This window comes from Microtus oregoni, unplaced genomic scaffold (genome assembly GCF_018167655.1).
Source record: "Microtus oregoni isolate MIOR12 unplaced genomic scaffold, Mior012 000041F_ref0000270, whole genome shotgun sequence".
In the NCBI taxonomy this organism is placed as follows: domain Eukaryota; kingdom Metazoa; phylum Chordata; class Mammalia; order Rodentia; family Cricetidae; genus Microtus; species Microtus oregoni.
The window spans coordinates 13,120,242-13,139,660 of NW_024543208.1; the positions used below are offsets into that span (position 1 = coordinate 13,120,242).

General features: G+C 38.2%; 1 protein-coding gene across 4 annotated transcripts in view; it reads left to right on the forward strand.

Annotated features, from left to right (window-relative positions):
• Astn2 (astrotactin 2) overlaps positions 1-19,419 on the forward strand; it is a 998,237-nt gene that overhangs the window by 649,521 nt on the left and 329,297 nt on the right. For all 4 annotated transcript variants that reach the window (XM_041632337.1, XM_041632338.1, XM_041632339.1 and 1 more), the window contains one exon: positions 4,301-4,489. In XM_041632337.1, the coding sequence (XP_041488271.1) occupies positions 4,301-4,489 (189 nt within the window). The remainder of the gene's footprint in view (positions 1-4,300; positions 4,490-19,419) is intronic.

Here is a 19,419-nt window from a genome sequence, read left to right on the forward strand (position 1 = left end):
CCTATTCCACTGTAGTGATGCCATCTCTGGGCAAGTGGTCCTGTAGAGTGTGAGAAAACTTGCTGAGCAAGGCACTGGGAGCAAGCCTCTAAGCAGTATCATTCCTTCCATGGCACTTGCTTTAGTTCTTGCCTCTAAATTCTTGCCTTGAGTTTACTCCCTGACTTCCCTTGGTGGTCGAGTATGACCAAAGTTGTAAGCTTAAATAAACCCTTTCCTCCCCAAGTTATTTTGATCATAATGTTCTGTCATGGTTATAGAAAAACTAACTAGAACATTTCTGACATGGAAAATATTAGGATAATAGAAACATTAATTCTTTTGACATATACAATTCATCTGTACAGTGGCTCTATAAGTCAAGGACTTCATTATATATAAGCAAACATGGTACAGAGAGGGTAGGAAGTTTGTGTGTGTGTCACGGTACACAGCTTCTGAGAAGCAGAATCAGAATTGAAATTTGTTGTCCTGTATCCAAAATATGCAAGCTATATGATTATAATCTTGTAAGTAGAGTGTCTCCTGTAAAGTCTGCGAATATTTCCATAACAGAAAGAAACCTTATGATAAAAATAATTTGAATGTTCAGTAAAAGTTTTTTTTAAAAAAAAAAAATAATTGATGAATAGACATGAAAGCTCTGTTTCTAAATTTGAAGATTCTAAATCATGGTGATGCTGCAATAGTCAGGAGGAAATAAGCCTTCTTGCTGGAACAAATGAACCCTTCACCAAAGCAGAAGCATGCATAAACACGAAATCTCTTATCCAGCCACTCATATCTATTGTACAGTACTTACCAGTATCCTACGGTCTCTAAACCATCGATAGCAAAGGATAGGGATCCAAAATCAGAGGATACTTTGAATGGTTATGTCTGGCAATGACTCTTATCTGTTCCATGCAGATACCACTGTACAGAATACAATGGTATGGTTCCTCCACTCAGTTACAAGGAAAGCTTACATATACGCGATAGTGCATGCCTAGGAAGAGAACAGAGGGTGCAAGATGCTTTCTCTGACATAGTGTAAGCAATCCGCAGCACAAAACTGTCCTACCAGGGGTTGTAGAGACGGAGCAGTGGTTAAGAGCTGCTCCTGCAAAGCACCCTTGTTGGATGGCTCATGACTACCTATTTTAGTAATATAGACACATTAAACAGAAAATAAATTTAACTGTGCATACCTTTTGTATATTTCTACTTAGTATATAATAAAAATGACATTTCAAGTCACTTAGTGAATTGATTGACCCTTCTGGTGAGTGTCTAACCATTTTTAAAGTTGTTGATTTTAAATAACTAATTTTGTAGGGGTAGATTAAAAACTAACACATGATATATATGCTTGTAATTCTCAAAATGTAAAAAGAAAGCAAATAATTACTCCACTGCACAGAAAATAAATTCAATGTATATGAGGTAGTGAAAGATGGAAAAATGTTAAAAAATACCTGATTAATGTACAAAAAGACAATGTTTTATCCTATGGTTTCCCAAATATTGCAAAGAAAATCTCAGTTAACAGGGGTTCTGTAACATCAAAATCAAGATTAAAACACAAGCCTAGAGTAGAAGAAAGTTTGAAAGCATATGGACAGTAAAGAGGTTCCATCCAGAAAATACACACTACAAGTACAGACCAATGAGTAAGGGGCAGGCACCATACCAGGAAAATGGTCAAAGCAGAAAATAAGTACCATCCACAGAAAGAAATATAGGAAAGGATGTAACATCTGAGAAATGAAAATCCAAAGAGGAATGAGTTTTTTTCTCCATCACAGAGTGCCAACAATGAACATGGATAATGGAGAAAAATCAAGTCCCTCATTCATCAATGATGGGGTTGTAAACTGATAGAGCCTCTACCAATGGTCATTTAATAGATCTATCAAAAATTTAAAATTCATAAACCATGGACCCAGCAATTCCTCTTCTAAGGATCTGTCTTACAAAATACACACATATGTACAGTGATTTATCTACAAAGATCTTCATTCTGGCAGTATTTGAAATAACAAATAGCTACGAATGGCCAAAGTGCCTATCAACAAAAATTAGTTAAAAGCATTATGGAATGTTTGTATTGTACAGTGCCAAATAACCATTTTAAAGACAGATCCATAAGTCACTGGCTTGAAAAAAAATCTCAAGCAACGTTAGGTACAAATGCATCTTAGAAAAATGTGTTGTGAACTTTTATGTATATAATTAACTACATTTTTGTTTATATATCTATGCATATTGTATGTGATATTTATATAGAAATGCATATTTAAATGAGTTGGAAATGTTTTAATAGGATATATAACAGATAATAGTGACAACAGTTGTACAGGAAGTATGGAGTAGGAAAATAAAGTTCCACATTTTACTTTACACATTTTGATTCTGTTTATATGTTTACTGCAAGTATATATTTAATCATAGTTGCACGGGCATTTCTGTATATGAATGGGTAAAGAAAGAGATAGAGAAGTATCTTACCCAGTTTATACTAAGTAAACCATTTCTTCATGTTGACTGGGGCCCTACTGGGATACTGGATGTGATTTGACATTACGAAACATTTGCTATATGCTCGGCACTGTGGTATCTATGCAGATCAGCTGTGTTGAAACTGTTCTGAGTGGGCTTTACTTGTACCTAACAGATATGGGAAAGATGGCGGGTGGGGAACTGACTTCAAGAATCCTGGACAAGGCCTCCTTCTGGCAGCCCTCTGCTGTACTTTGGACAGAAAATTGTGACCTCTGTAAAGGTAACCAAGCTTCAACACAGCTCACTGAACAACCAGAAGGAAGTCACAAAAGAATGACAGATTGTTTTATGCATGAGAATATCCTGACTTTTCACCAGTGTGGTCTTGAGTCAGGTCGGCAGTGCCTTCAACTACCTTATAGGAACATAGCTACATTGTCCAGCATCCATCAGCTGCAAGTTCCAACACCATGGCTGCATTTTCCATCCAAACATCTCCACAGAGACTAACTTGTCCTATGAGTTCCTGAGTCCAATTTATGTAATCTCCACTGTCTCTAATCACTGTGTGATTATTCAGATGTAACTTTATAACCAGCCTCAAGTGTAACTAGCAAACACAAGATTTGGGGAACACAAAAGATGCCTACAGAAGATGCTTGGCTACTAAACAGACCTAAACAGACCTGAACTTAAAAGCCAACTTTGCCCCAGATTAAAATATACTTCATCTTTAAATCCTCTTTTGCTAATGTGTTCAACATGGGGGTTGATATTAATTTTACTCTTTGCATTAAAATGGATATATGAATTACCTAGGGAGTAGGACAGGCTTACTACATAGATGCACACCATGATTACTACAGTAGTAATGAACTTGATAGCATCATTGAAGTCTATCTGGGAACCAAAGAACTCAGTGACTTTCTCATGCTCACAGCCCCCAAGCAGTGAACAATACATTTGTCTGAGTCTTTCCAATTATGCAGCTTATTCTCTTGCCTGATGGTTAATTTATGCACAGGTACTCTATGTATATAATTACGAAAGAATCAAGAAAGCACATATATCCAGTTATTGCTAGTTTCTGTGTTAATTTTCAGGTATGGAGACTTCCGTTTCCCTCCCTTTTCTCTCCTCCACCGCAGTGAGCCATCATGTAAGAAAACACTTTTCCACTGCATACATCTTTAAATTGGAAATCTTATTTCCACTCTCTGTTCAGATGTCTCTTTGGTCCACAAAGGAGCCCATCCCTGCTTCAAAGACATGTGTAGGGCTCCTCTGGCCATCAGGCACTGAGAGACCAGAGGAGACTACTAACACTGATGAATGAGGAGAGGTTGTTTCTCTAACTATGCGTACTGTCCATGATCCTGATGGGTCACCTTTGTTACAAGGGCAATATAAACTTTAATTTTTCCTACAGTATTCAACCTCAGTTGACAGATACACTGGGAATAGATTCTTATTTGAGAAACTAGTTGATAATTCCCTCTGAATTGGTCTGTCAAACTTTTGAAATCTGTGTGTTCATGGAAAACTGCTTTTAAATCTCCTTTATGTGTGGATGTGCATGCCAGTGTCCCCGTCGACTCCTTTAAAATGTCACAAATGACTTTTCTTGAATTTATCCATTTTCAGGATTAATGTGCTTCTCTCCAGACACCTGTGCCCTAGATAGATTTCAGCCAAAATAGCTGTCTCTGTGCTTAAACTACGACCTGTTTTTGTGCAAAGGAGGCCCTGGTTTTAGGTCACTTCCAGTAGAGGAAGCTAGCATGTAGAATTAACTCTTGACTGTTTTATTATGCAGTTGTGTGGAAGAATACAAGCTGGCTCCAGATGGGAAGTCCTGTCTAATGCTCTCAGATGTCTGCGAGGGACCCAAGTGCCTCAAACCTGACTCCAAATTCAATGACACCCTCTTTGGAGAGATGCTACATGGTTACAACAACAGGACCCAGCATGTAAATCAAGGCCAAGTCTTCCAGATGACCTTCAGGTATGGGATAGATGCCTGCTTGCACAGTTAGAGTCCCCAGGGCAGTCTGTGCTGGGGGAGGGGAGGATGGAAGGACGGGCAGGATGGCAACAGAGTCTAGTATGCTGCTAATACTCTCCAAGGAAAGTTAGAAGTCATCAAAATATTTCTGCCAGGTACCTTTCCACTGACTTAAAATTTATTCTGTCCTTCTATTTTTCTATGTCTATGCATATATGTTAATTTCAATCTTAAATCATTCTCTTAGTACACCTAATGGAATTTTTAAAAAATGTAATCTTCCAGTCTATTAGAAGCTAAGTATCCTATAGATGATATTCTGACATTTCAAAAATAAGGACATTTAGTGACTTAAAAAATATTTTAAAAATCACCTAGAAACATTCTGCTTTAACATTTTCCCCAATGCTCCTAAAACACCTTTCTCCATCACCAGCCACCTTCTCCCTCTCCATTTGTCTATTAGCACATGGATACACATGTTCCTCAAATCTCAACAGAGCTACTTAGAAATCTTTTCTTACCCTAGAAACAAGATAAAGACATTTTTTGTGCCAGTTATTCAGCAGTTCATGGGTAATTAAAAGAAATATTTAGTCAATGAGAAAGAAAAGAACAATGGCTTTGTTTGATTGGGTTATACAAAGACTCAGCATTTCCTGACGTGAAAGGCTTCCTTGAACAACTGAGGACATCGAGGTCATTCAGGAAGGATGAACTGGGTTGGAACTTCTTTACACTTTCCAAAAAACGTCTGTGAGGGTAGAGTGAGAAGACTCTATCCATGTAGAAAAGTAGGCTCTCTTAAAATAGCAAAAGGCCACGTAATTTTAGATGGCCTTCTTGAAAGGGAGTAAGCTGTTATTACAAGCAGAGTCCCCCTTATCACTATAGATAGCATAGGAATCAGCAGCAATATATCATCACTTCTTCCACGATCTCTTTAATAGAAACAGCCATTGTGGTGGGAATGCCAGTATGGCCATCTTTCATTAAGAATTAGCCTATGTTAAACTCATCCTTTCTGTTTTTGATACTACAAACACCATTACTTCTCATTATAACATTGCTGATTATTTCACCACTATTATTTTGATATTAATGACAATTGCCATTAACATTAACTCAGCACATGCCTCAAGGATCTCAGCACTCTATCATCTATTAATCTGTGAAACCCTGTTGGTTCCTTTTCACAAGTGGGAAGCAAAAGTTTAAAACACCTTTAAATAAAAAGTATAGATCACAGACACCACCACTTTGGTGAATTAGAATCGTTTTGATTAACCTCATTTTCCCCTTTTCTATTCAAAAGTTAGTGCCAAAAAATTGAGTAACTTCTGTCACTGAGAAGCAGGGTTCAGAATCAGGTATAAGTCTGACTCTTGTCTTTTAATTCAGTAATACCTCCTCATCTCCCATTTTAGAGAATGGTAATGGAAATGTGAATTCTTTGGAAGCACTTACCTTTGGGATTGTTACATGGTCTCTGGGTACCTCCCTCTTCTCAGGAACTGTTTTAGTCAAAGTTCTGTGGCTGTGAAGAGACACTATGGCCACTGCAGCTCTTATGAAGGAAAACATTTAACTGGGGAAGTCTTTTAGGGTTAGAGGTTTATTCCATTCTCATTGGGGCAGGAATCATGGTGGCGCTCAGGCAAGCATAGTGCTAGAAAAGAAGCCAAGAGTTCTACATCTGGATGAGCTGGCAGGAGAGGGAGAGAGAGAGAGAGAGAGAGAGAGAGAGAGAGAGAGAGAGAGAGAGAGAGAGACTGGGCCTGGCATGAGAATTTGAATCTCAAAGCCTATCCTTAGTGACACATTTCCTCCAACAAGGACACAGCTACTACAACAAGACCACAGCCCTTAATAGTGCCACTCCCTGGTGACCAAGCATTTAAATCCATGGACATATGGGGTACATTCCTATTCAAACCACCACAGGCAACATGCTTGTAAAGGGTATGATTCAAAATGAAACACCATGACATCAGATCCTTTAGTGCTTAGATACAGCTGACATGGGTGCCTTATGTGTTTAAGCAATTAACAATGGAATCTACTGTGGTTTGAGCAGAGTTTTAAATGAGCCTCTCTTGGGTTAGATAACAATAGCATGGCTTAGAATCAACTGCTGATATGAAGTATCACTTAGCTAATACCTAGATAGGTAGAAGTTAGTACTGGAAATGGTTTCAGTGGAAGATAATTATTCTAAGAAAGAAACAAAGTTGTTGTTTCAGGAAATGAGAGTGTTGCGGAGGACGACTACGTAGGAATAATGACAGGAGATGAATGCAAGGCCTAGCCTGAGGCTGTGTCAGACCACATCTGTTTTCTAACTAGCATGGGAAACTCTTAAATCACGCAAGGAGGGGAGTATGCAATGAATAAATTGCATTTTCAGCCTCACTGGAGGGCGTATGGAAAGTAGGTTATGTGGAAGGGTGTGAAACAGGGGTGTCAATCAGGTGTCTGCTGTGGAAGCTATGAGACGAGTGTGTTGGGGGCTGCAGCTAAAGACGATAGAAATTATATCAGAGAGGAAAGGATTTGAGAAGGAGATTGTGAGGGCCAATGCAGAGTTGCAAGGGAAGGGAAGAGCTGAAAGAGAAGTCAAGAGCAAAAGAAGTGATTGGCAGCTTCCGTGTAAGCTGGAACAGTCTCAGCCTTCAATTCAGTTCTTTTCACTGCTCAGGTGTTCAAAGCTCAAGGCAACTTCACTGGAGAGTCTGTGAAAGAAATTGAAGAACAGTCTAGATGAGCTATTACTTAAAGCTGAGATTTTACAAAACTAGCTTCCCATAATTTTAACAGTTTACAAAGTGTCTTGAGTATCATGATGGATAGAATAATGCTGCTTGTAATCCAAAAGGTGAAAAAAACAAATAAATTACCCCTTCCCTTTGAGGAAGGAAATTATAAACATATGGGATGACAAGCACAATTGAAGAATAAAAGTAAAATGTAATTCTTAAAGCAGTGTTCAAAGAAAGGCTTGAGTTTTCCCAAGTAGTCACACAAAGCCTTGTAAGAGGAATTAGGAGGAAGAATAAAGAACATCACTGAAGATGAGGTATGGGAACTGGAGTTTGAAGGGACACTGAAGAACAGGGAGCATCTTCAGAGATAGCTACAGGGCATTTTCCTGTCTAAGAAAGGGTCAACTATAGTCCCAGACATAAGGATGCATGGAAAGAGTGACCTACATGTCTCAGCCCTGTGCCTCATCTTTAATACGGGCATTGTATCAGGTACCAGTTACAATGATGAGCTCCTCGTATGTTGGATGCTGGTTGATTTCTCGTGGTGACTACTTGAGTGTGTGACCCATGAGAAATTATCAAATGTGCCTGTTTCTAATCTATTTCATAGGGATTAAATTAATTTAAATAGAAGACCCAAGCAGGCACAAAGCTCTTAAATCCTGAAGAGAGAAGAGGCAGGGGCTACTGTGTCTGCCCAGATCCAGAGGCCATCAAGTTTTCCACCATCAAAGGCAGTTGTCATTTCTCACCTCCTCCTCCTTGCTCTCCTTCTTTTTCCAAGTAATTTCTACTCCAGCCTAGAGAGAGAGTAGCCAGCAGGCACTTCCACCAGCCATCCTGCCATATGCTTCCTTTCTTGACAACAGCCTACCCCGAGATATCCATATCTGTACTGGCTACAGCATGTCCACGTGACAACAGGGTCTGCTTTGTTCTCGTCCTCTCTATGTGGCCACACCTGACCCCTGCTGAAGGAAGGTTTCCCATTTCCTTCCTTGAAAAACCTCTAAAAGAACAACCTGGATTGCTTTGTAAAATGCTTTAAAGATAATTCTGAAGCAGATGAGTGCATACAACCAGACTTGTTGAGGCCTAACCTTTGCTAGCCAGACAGACGGAAATGTTTGTATGCTAGTGTTCACTATGACTTGAGACTTCTCTGAACTGAAATTTAGATTCCTAACTCTCAGACCACAGATCTCTTTTTATTTCAAGTCCTGAAAAAAAGCGAGAGAAAATATGCCACTTTGCTCATATCCTGCATTATTTTGTGGTGGGCGCAGCCATGTGTTCCACTACCGCTTTCAGTGCACAGTCAGAAGCCAGGTGCCATGAGACAAGGCCAGGTTCACTACTGAAGGGATATCTTAGGCAAAGGCCACCAGCAGGAGGCTCCATCTTACAAGCTGCCGTGTGGAGGCTGCAGTCTGTCTCTAAGGGATATGAATATATGTATGTATGTATGTATGTATGTATAGAGAGATGTTTAGAACCCCTGCCAAGACAAGGCTGTGTACAATATGTGAGTAGTAGCATAGTGGAAGCCTTCATTGTGGAACAAAAAAAATCAGAGGCAGCGAAATGTGTGGAGAAAAAAAAGGCCAGACTCCCAAAGCACAGCCATGGAAGGAAAGACAAAGATGGAGACAATAAAAGCAAGCCTAGAGGCAACTAAAGAAAGGTGACAACTTCATAAAGGGTTGAGGAAATGAGGAAATAGACAAAAAAGAAAAACAGTGAGAGAGTAGAGATAGTTTGAAGGCTAGAAGGGTTTAATAAAACCAAGAAGAAGAAGAGACAAAGAAAGGCAAAGACACTGAGAGCTGCGCTTTAAGAGCCTGCTCGCTTCTGAGAGAGATTAAGAATCCCGTTAAAACAGGAATGGACAGAAAAGCTTTAGGAAAAAAAAAAGTCAAGTGCTGTGAAAATGGGAAGAACTGGTGATCTCACATCAGAATTGCCCCCCTAAATGCAGCCAATGGTCTGGCTTTCTTTCTAATCCATTTTGGTGCAGTATTGGTTTTAATGACCCAGGCAGAGAGAGTATCTATTGCCATGGGCTTCTTCCTTCCCTTAGCTCTTTTTCAGTGTGGGAACCAGCAGACCTGTGGACGTGAGATAAACTCATAAAGCTGATGGCATTTGATGTTTTTTTCTTTTATTTGTTTGTTGTTTTTACTGCAAACCTCTTCTATCCATCCTATTTCATTGCAATAAGAAGAAAGGTCACCTTGGGCCATAGCGTGTGGAGATTTAGATAAATATCACTCAGGAACTCTTATTGAGCCTGGAGTCTTAGACGTGGCAGAGGGCAGGTTGCTGGAGAACAGGGCTGAGCAAATTACAATGGTAGATTTTTGCAAAAGTCTCATAAAAAATTAAGGCAGTCCTGCTTGTGACAGACATGTAGTCACAGACTTTCAGTAATGACCTGTGAAGAACACAGATTCATGAGAGATTTACTAGAAAGGCATTTTCCAATCTGGTCTGCTTATATATTACATCTCTTATAGCAAAAGAAGAGAGTTATGGGGAAGAGGTGGAATTTCGGAATTCTGCACCCACCCACCCACACTGTGTGAGACATAAGGGCTCTCTGCAAGAATTTGAGGAAAGCTGGTCCTTCCTCGTTAGCAGTGCTGACATGCTCCATGTATGGGGAGACTGAATTGGTTAGATGAAGTGGCCTCCAAAGCTGTTCTGAACAGTTTTATTTTTTTCCTACACTCTTTCTTGAGAGATGGTTAATTACTTATTTTATTTCTGAAACTTTCATTTTCTTTACCCTCTTTCCTTTTTGTTCCTCCTTTAGTATGTGTGTGGCTTTTCTATGTCTTGTATTATATGACATAATGTATTGTTTGATTTTTTTCAGTACCTATTATGAAGTGGCCATCAACTTGACTTCATAAAAGAAAATAAATGTACGTCAAAATGCAGTATTTTGTGCCTTAGAAACAATCAATTTCAAAACCTCAGAGACGGGTAGGAAAGTGTTGCTATGTTGATTATGTTATCTTTCTCCCAGAATGGCAGAGATCCCAGTCACTCTGGTGTTTGGGAGTCTGGTCTAACAGAAGAATTATTATGTACTTCTCTTAACCCTGTTGTAGAGATGACAGGCATGTGAGCATCCAACAGCTGGAAATAGCGCTGCTTTCATTCAGAATCTTACATTAGAGATGGCATTTGCCTACAGTTCCTCCTTAATTACGAATTTGCCAGCCCCTGAAGTGCTTGGGCTATGTGACAGGTGCCTCTACCATTTAATTATCACAGCACCAAGAAGCAGCCACTATTATTGTAAGTATTTCTTAGATATGGAAGGGACCTTGACTCTCACAAATTCTTACTACAGAAGTAAAAGGATTTCATTCCTGAGGTAAAAACAAAACAAACAAACAAACAAAAAACACAAAGGAACAACTGAGTTTCTTTCTTTGCTTCTCTCTCTCTCTCTCTCTCTCTCTCTCTCTCTCTTTCTGAGACAAGCTGAATGGTATTGGACATGGTATACTATCAAAAATCACACAACCCATAAGCACTGGAGCCAGGTTCTGGCTCACCACTCTTAGTCCACAGTCTTTAGATGTGTATATGTGTGTATATGGTCATACGTATATATGTTTGTATATGATCTGAAGCCATGTGGAGCTCTGAGATCAATAAAGTACACAATACCCGCTATCAACACTGTACCTGAAAACTATTTCCATTCATCCCCTCAGCATTCAGAACACACAAATTCTACAAGTGCTAATGAAACTCTCATATGCATATTAGTCACTAGGGGGAGTGTCCTAAAATTCAAGCTCTCCTTGAGTGAAAACTAGACTTTTCAATGAGCTCCTGAATCTGTGAGCCCCATTTTCAATATAGCAAGATTGGAGTTTCATTCTCCATGGAGAGTAGAGCTGTCTAGATGGTACCCGAAGAGGAAGGATTCTTGTGCTTCCATTTGCCTGTCTGAAATTAGACACCACAATTCAAGGCCCATGACACAGAGAACAATGGATTCCTATAGAAACACTTTCCCATAATCCTGTCCCCATTGACCAAGTATTGAGACTAGGTTTCAGTTTTCAGTCCCAGGGCAGATCGTGTCCCCCTTCTTCCTGATAGGCCCTCAGAGAACAATACCGTGAAGTTAGCGTGGTGTTCTTCCACCCTGCTCACTGATGGCCACAGGGATATTCAGATATCAGCTCTAATGGAGGAGTCACCTCTATGCAGGAAGCTCCTGCTCCATGCAGGGGAACCATAGCTATGCACCACCTTTATGTGTTCATGATGCAATTTCTATCAACACTGGATGCAGCAGAAAGCTACTTTCTAGCAAAGAGTTGGAGCACAGCCTGCTCTAAGGCAGCAAGAGAAGGATTCCAACTTCTATAGATGGAAACCTATCTAGAATGGGTGTTGGCTAAAGTAAAACCTTTGTCTTCTTTAAATACTGAGATAGAATTTCATACCACAAACACTATTAGTTTAAATGAGAAAAATATAAGATTAAAAGCTAGTAAAGATACCGTGTGTGTGTGGGGGGGGTGCTTGTGTGTATGTATGTATGCTAGAGGAAGAGGAAGAGACATGGAAATTTAATCCATTTAAAAATAAGTCTCTCTAATCTTCTCCCTATATAGTGAGAGAAGAAAGAGATCTAATTTAATTTAATTTTAAATTTTCTTTTTAATGCATGTGTCTTTCACTACACTGACCATAGTTATTTCCTGAGAAAACAAAGCTGCACATAGTTCATTTCAAATGTTCTGCAACCAATCTAAAACTACATCTCTTTCTGTAAAAAGTACTAAAACAACAAAACCAAGAAGGTCTCTTTTACATCAGCGCACAGTTCCCCTCCCCTCTCCTAGCTTTGCTTTAGACGTTCTGGCTTCAAAATCCCTGACTACATAATTTTTCTAGGAGGGGGAAGCCTCTCCGAATCATTGAGACATCTGAAGCAGAGACAATTCTTGAAGAAGTGCAATTTCATTACACTCGAATGAAGGCAGTAACTCAGGCTGGTCTAAGCACTCAGAAGTAAAAGTCCATAGGGAACCTACAGAACAGATAAGGATAGATTGTAATTAGCACAGTAATTGTAATTAGCGAAGCAATTGTAATTAGCACTGTGATTGTTTGTTCATAATGGGTGCTTCCAAAGTGACTCCAGGCAGTTTGTTCTCCTAAGTATCTTCTGCCATTCCCCCTATGATCTTGTTTACACTGCTAATGCACTAATGTGCTTAGCCGGCTCTTTTATAAATAAACCCTTCAAAGGTATGAGACAGCCCACCCGCTGGTCAAACATTATGTATCCTTAGTCAATGGTGTCCGCTACACTGCACTGAAATTTTTATAAGTTTTGCTTTATACTAAGGTAACATTGCTACCTTACTCTTAGAGGAGCTCGTGCCTCCAAAGTCATTTGTGAGATGAAATGGGATGATGGAAAGAAATGCATTTGGGCCCTGAGGTTCCAGCTGGCTTTTCCATTTATTCCCATTTGTTAAATTTCTCTTGAATACTTGTAACATATTGGGTCACATTAATCACTTGGAATGACAAGATAAAAAATGATAATTAAAAATTTTATTCTCACATACATGAAACAATCACTGCCCAAGCTTGCTTTGCATTGTGCTATGCGTCATGATGAAAGGATGTCTGGAAGCTAAAAAATTATTCTGTAACCCCAGCAAACCCCATCTTGGTCATGGAGAGCAGCAGTGAAGACTTCCTGGAAAGGGTGTTGAGCAAGACCAGAAGAATCAATTACTTTTAAGTACGTAGAAAAATGTTCCAGGCATGTAACAGAACAGGGATTACATAGATAAAAACAAGAAGGAAGCAGGGACAGGGCTGTGGACATAACTTAACAGCACAGCTAGTGTTTGACATGAACAAAGCCTTGATCAATCTCCGCTAAGAAAGAGAAGGATGATGACGATGATGATGATGGCAGGAAGATGCTATTGCACACCTAGACAGAGGATAGGCGTTCAATCAAAAGTCATATAAATCCTGGTGAAAGGGTGCTATTACTCATATAAGGCTGAATGTGGTCTAAAAAACATTTCTGAGTCTTAATTTGCTTGCCAGCAAATCAAATGACATAATAGTATCTACCATATAGGAGGGCAACGGCAAAATGATCAAAAAACATAGGTTAAAAGGCTCTGTAGAGATGTGTAAATGTTAGCAACATTTTCCTAGCAGGAATTCAAGGGTCTTTGCAGTCCATCTTATTCTGAAATGTTGTGCTGTGCTGTGCTGTGCTGTTCTGTGCTTTCTGTCAGATCTGAGATTATGTGAGATGTGAATTTATTGGTATTACTTTCCTTGTATTTTTTCAAAAGAAATAAAAAAGTCTATTCTAAGTTTATATCAATAAGACTACACATGCATATTTAGAAAATTAATTTTTAGGGAAATTTTTCTATTTCAGGGAGATGCACTGAGTAGAAGTGTATTTAATAACAATTACAGTGAAAGATAGGATCACAGTGCATTGGATGTAAATTACTACAGAAAACCCCATCAACAATGGCTGGGGTTTTATATATAAATAATTACTATTAATTATAATCTTGTGGAGTACCTCAAAGGTGACTTTTAAGATTCCAAAATGAGTACTTATTTTTATGTCACATGAGATTCTCAATGGAGTCAACGTGGTCGGTGAATTAGAAGCCACAAGACAAGAACCAAAGCTGTAGGCTTTGAAATTGTCCCAGGCTGGTGCATTCAGATCTTACTTGTGGTTCAGCCAGGCAGCCTCTGTTCTATCTGTCTGGAGGGCTGCATGACAGTGGAGCTTCTTGAACTGCATTCAGCTGTTTTTTTAGAGTGGGAGGAAGGAAAGAAAGTAAGAGAATTGGTCCTCCCTGCCTCTTCATAGCTTGGAGAACAGTCCTTCAAATGACACACTTATAACTCTCTACTAATTCCCTAGCTATAATTCCCTAACTATATTAGCAATGTTTTGCAGACACAGCCATTGGGAGCTGTAAGCCCAGAGGCCTTTATGCATTTCTATTTGCAAAGGAGTAGGGATATAACCTGAAAATTAAGCAAAATTTCATTAAATTCTCTTTCAGCTTTGTAATTCAACACTTAAATATTCATTGCTTGCTTATTATGCTCCATGTTTTAGGGATTCGAGTTGAACAGGACAGAGTCTAAAGCTGTAGTAGAAAAGGAAAATGAGACATTCTTTTCATGTGTTTTCCAAGTCTACATCCCTTAACATTTTGTCCCCCATCATTACTTCATATCCATTGAGTAGAGTAAAAATAAGACTGCATTTTCCCCAAAGAGGGACTTTAATACTAAGAGATAGCATATTGTTGGATACAGTTGAACATTAAGGGGCACAGTCCATGTAATGTCTAAGATGCCTTTACACATAGAAAAATAATTTCTCCTACCACTGAAGAAGTGATACAAGTACATTTACTAATGTCAGCTCACAAATGAAGAAATTCAGACTCAGTGAGGTCTGATGGCTTGGTTGTATTTCATAATAAATAATATCACAACCTTGCTTAGTTGGTTCCTCCTGAAGCTTAGATGGTCTCTATACCATAGTGTATGCCTTTTCCATACCTAGAAAGGAGATGTGTCTATTCTACATATTTAATAACTTTATTTTTAATAGATACATATTATTTGTTTATATTTACTGAGCACATTATAATGTCTTAATATAGGTATATATGCATATGAAGAACTATAAAATCAAGCCAATTAACATATTTATCACTCCACATGTTTATTGTCTTTTTTGTATTGAGAACACTTACAAGAGCCTTTGTGGTGCTGGAAAAATGTCTCAGTTGGTAAACAGCTTGAATCCCCAATACCCATGAGAAAATATAGGCAAAAAGAGTCCCTAAGTCTAGAACTGGAAAGCTAGAGACAAGAGGATCATAGGAAATTGCTAGCCCGCTGAGCTAGCTGAAATGATAAGCTCCAGATTCAGTGGGAGACCCTTTCTCAAAACAATAAGGTAGAAACCAATGTAAGACCATCCAATGTCATCTTCTGCCCTCCACACACATGTCCTCCCCCAAAGACACACGTGCCTCACACCAGACATACAAAACATCCTTCTTAAACCAGTTAAAAATATAAAATTTACTTCAAACACCATGTGTTATTACTGAGATTTTGTGCCCTTTTGACCAACTCCTTACTTTTCCTTTAGCTCTTCTTGGACCATTCTCTTTCCCTCTAGGGGTTTGATTTTAAGATTTGTGTAAGAAGATGCAGTTTTATCTTTCTGTGTCTGGTTTATTATACTGAATGACAATTTCTATAGCTTTGGATAGGGTTATTTTTAAAATATTTATACACATTTAAACAGTCTTGGATTAATAGGTAAGTCATAGTATGAAGAAGAATTCTCATACATACTGTGCCCAGTTTCCCCTTGAATATTTGACATAATTATTACTATTAAAATAAATTAATATTGATTTCTTATTCAGATTTTCTTAGTTTTTACCAAATGGCCTGTTTCTGATCTACTATTCAACTGTTAAAACAAACATTGCCGTGGACAATATTAAGTAAACAAAGAAGAATTTATTCAAGGCAGTGGCAATTTCTGGTCAAATTCTGTTGGAACAAAGGTAGAAGGGTTTTAAACACAGATAGAGCAAATGGGAAAGAGTTGGAAGAAAAGGAAAGATTGAATTAGACATGGCCAATATATTGCAGTGAGTTGTGCTTGTCTTTGCAAATATATTCTCTGTGATTAGACCATCTGTGTTAGCTAATTGGCACCCATGGAAGTTAGATTTTCACCTTCCCACAGAGTCTGGGCAATGGGGCACTTGCTTCCTTGATAAATACATTTTAAAGGGATTGTTCTCACATCCTTGAGAAGCACAGTCTCTTAGATTATAACACTAGATAGAAACTTTTTTAAAGATTTACTTCTTAAATGGACAGCAAAGAATTTACAAGTATTTCTAAAAAGTATTCCAAAGATAGGTTAGCCCAGGGACTCTTAGTCTGAAAGTAGCAAGTCTGAAATGCAGAAGAAACACTAGAGCCAACTTTTTGCATCTAGCTGTGTGCCTTCTCATTCTATTCTTTTTTTGTAAGAGTTATGTGATATCTTAAACATTATATCAGCTATGGCTTTTTAAAGTCCAAAAAATTATATCTGTGTCTGTGCAGATCTTCCACCCTGCTTCCCAATTTACTTACTTCATTTTCTTTTTAATAATTCTTTGAGAATTTCATATAGTGTATTTTGATCATTGTTACCTCTGACTTCTCCTACATCCACTACTACAAACCTTACCTTCTAAGCTCCATGTCCTCTATTTGGTTTTTTGTAGTAACCCATGGAGTCCAATTTGTGCTGCCTATATACTCCTAGGAGTGGAGACGGCCATTGGATTGTGGTTGATCTACCAAAAGCCATACACTTAAAAAAGATTGACTCTTCCCCAGAAGCCATCACCTGACAATAGTTCATCAGGTTGGCTTTAAAGACCCACGAACTCCTTTCCACTCCATGCTAGACTGTTGACTTGACTGTGTGAATTTGGATATAATTAAGGAAGTCCACAAGGGCCCAGAATAAAGAATAAGAACTGTTTATTAGGGGAACATTCACAATAAGAAAGTCACTGTGGTCCTCTGTTAGGTCAATACTGGGAACTGTGTTCAGAAACTCAGACCACAAGTCAAGAGAGAGCATGCATGTCATCTGCACTTATCAGTGCTCAGATCACGCCCTAATAGGCCAGTACCCAGAAGGCTATGGCTAAGTGAATTCCCACAGTACCTCTCCCTTTTATCTAAATAAGAAGGCTCTAAACCTAATCCAAAACAATATACAATAAGAAGGAATATCAAATATTGTCCAGCAGAAACAAAAGACAAAAACATACACAAAAATAGAAGTACAACCAGCATGGATAACATCAAGTAAGAAACACATGCTAAATGTTCAGTCTAAGGAAATTAGCAAATAACAGAGATTATTTCAACAGTTATTCTATCCTGAGGAGTCTAAGTCTTACACTAAAAATGTCTTAGATAAGTTGTTAGAGGACAGTAGATACGATTATCTAGTCTTTAACCCCATCAAAAACCCAAGAAGGAAAATAATACTTCCTGAGTAAACAGAAGTGCAAGCAAGGAGCTTACCAAAGATGCAAGAAATGACAGAGACAGCTGACTACCTGAACAATCACCCAAAGTCTCATTTGTAACACTGGGGCAACCAACTTTGGCTAAGGTGTAGGGTATCTGACAGACCATTTTCAGATGCAGAAAAATTCAAGAGCATCCTACCCTGTCTTGGCAAGGTTTGGCAGTCATTTTTGCTTATATCCTGCTTGTCCAGTTTGGACAATATGCATATTGTCAATAGTCAAGACAAGGGAGATTCTTTGCCCAAAGGCTAGTTTTGCCAAAAGAAAATAAGCTACAAGAGAAGTGTCTTTGGCTTTCAACATTCTCTTGGGAATAAATCAGTGCTACCAGTAGCAATCGTGTCTCACTTCAACAGAATTCTGAGTTATTTAAATGCCACATTCTACAGTTCTTTGTAGTGTTTGAATATTACCTATCTATGTGGAGTACATCTCTGTGCATCTAGAGAGCCTGGTTAGCCTAACTATAAGTATGACAAATGTGGATGACTATTGACCTGTAATAGTTAATACCTATGTCGCTTAAAGACTAAACCTTCACATTATAAAAATAAGCAATCTTTAAACAGATGTGCAGCAAATGAGGACAATGCCCTCAAAATGTGAACAATATGTGTGTGTATCTTGATCAGAGATAGAAATGTATAGTGCAATATGACACTATATGCTAAAAATGCATCAATATACAAAATATCTTAAGCAGAGGTAGAAACACACATGCATACAAAATAACTTTGCATATGTGCAAAAATGTTATAAACAGAAATAGGAACATGCACAATAAAACAAATATAATCTGAATTTATATCAATATACAAATTGTCTTAGACAACTTTATATATGTGCCAATCTACAAGAACCTATACCAATGTAACTTTTCTATAAGCATGGGTTCACAAGTAAATATGCTAATCTATCCATTATACCTTTCCATGCATTCCTTAGGCAAGATGGAGAAAAGCCTTCATCTACATGTACAGGTCATATAAAGGCAACCACCTTCTTCCTAATTCTACTAGTTATTTGGATATCTTTCTGGAGTTTTGATGTATAAATACATCCAAATTGGAATAACTATTTCACCCCATTTACAAAAGGAATATCAGGCCCATTGTTTTTCTAATATTTTCCATGAAATGATCATCCTTAAAGGTCTTTCCGCAGGTCATAAGCTTTGTTACAGTAACAGATTCCATCCTACACAGGAGTGTAGGACTCCATTGGTAAATACCATCTGGGCTTCCAGAAAGCAGAGGGACATGGGTTTCAGAAGCAGGAGATGCCATGTCTTTGGATCCTTACAGGAGCAATTTCAACTTGTAGCCTCAATCCCCATGTGAAGAAAATTCCATAGCATTGTGAGGTAACTGAGACAAGGAACCTAGTCCTAGTTAGAACATTACTGTAACAATGGTAGTGAGAACAATTTGTACACACAGAGAGGATAAGTTACCTGTATCACATATTGGTGTAACTTCATTAATCCAAAAAGTGTGTTTAAATATCTATAATATGGCACATATTGCTTTGGAAAACTTAGATTTAACATTTAAAAAACCCTTTCTTCAAGAATTTATTGGCATGCCTGGGTGACTACATGAATTTAATAAGCATCATCTTCTCTTTTAGTAAAATTGTTCTCATTAAGGTAGTTAGAGCCAAGGGTGAATTGAAATGTGATTCAAATATGCATAAGTTTAATAAATGTATAGTTTTAAAATTATGCTGTGACTAATAGACCATTGGAAAAAGTGACTTTTTCTTAAGTGTTGAGATTTCATGTGTCCCTTATCTATTTTGTATAATCCTCATTTGTTTCTGATGAGAAAAATCCTTTAAAGGTTTTTCTTCTTTTTTGTCACAATAAAATTTACTCAGTCCTTTGTACTTAACAAAATAGTTATGTCTATTGAAAAAGACAATCAATAACTAAATAAACACTCTGCCAAAAAATAAAATCCTAACAGGAAAGAAGGTTAAG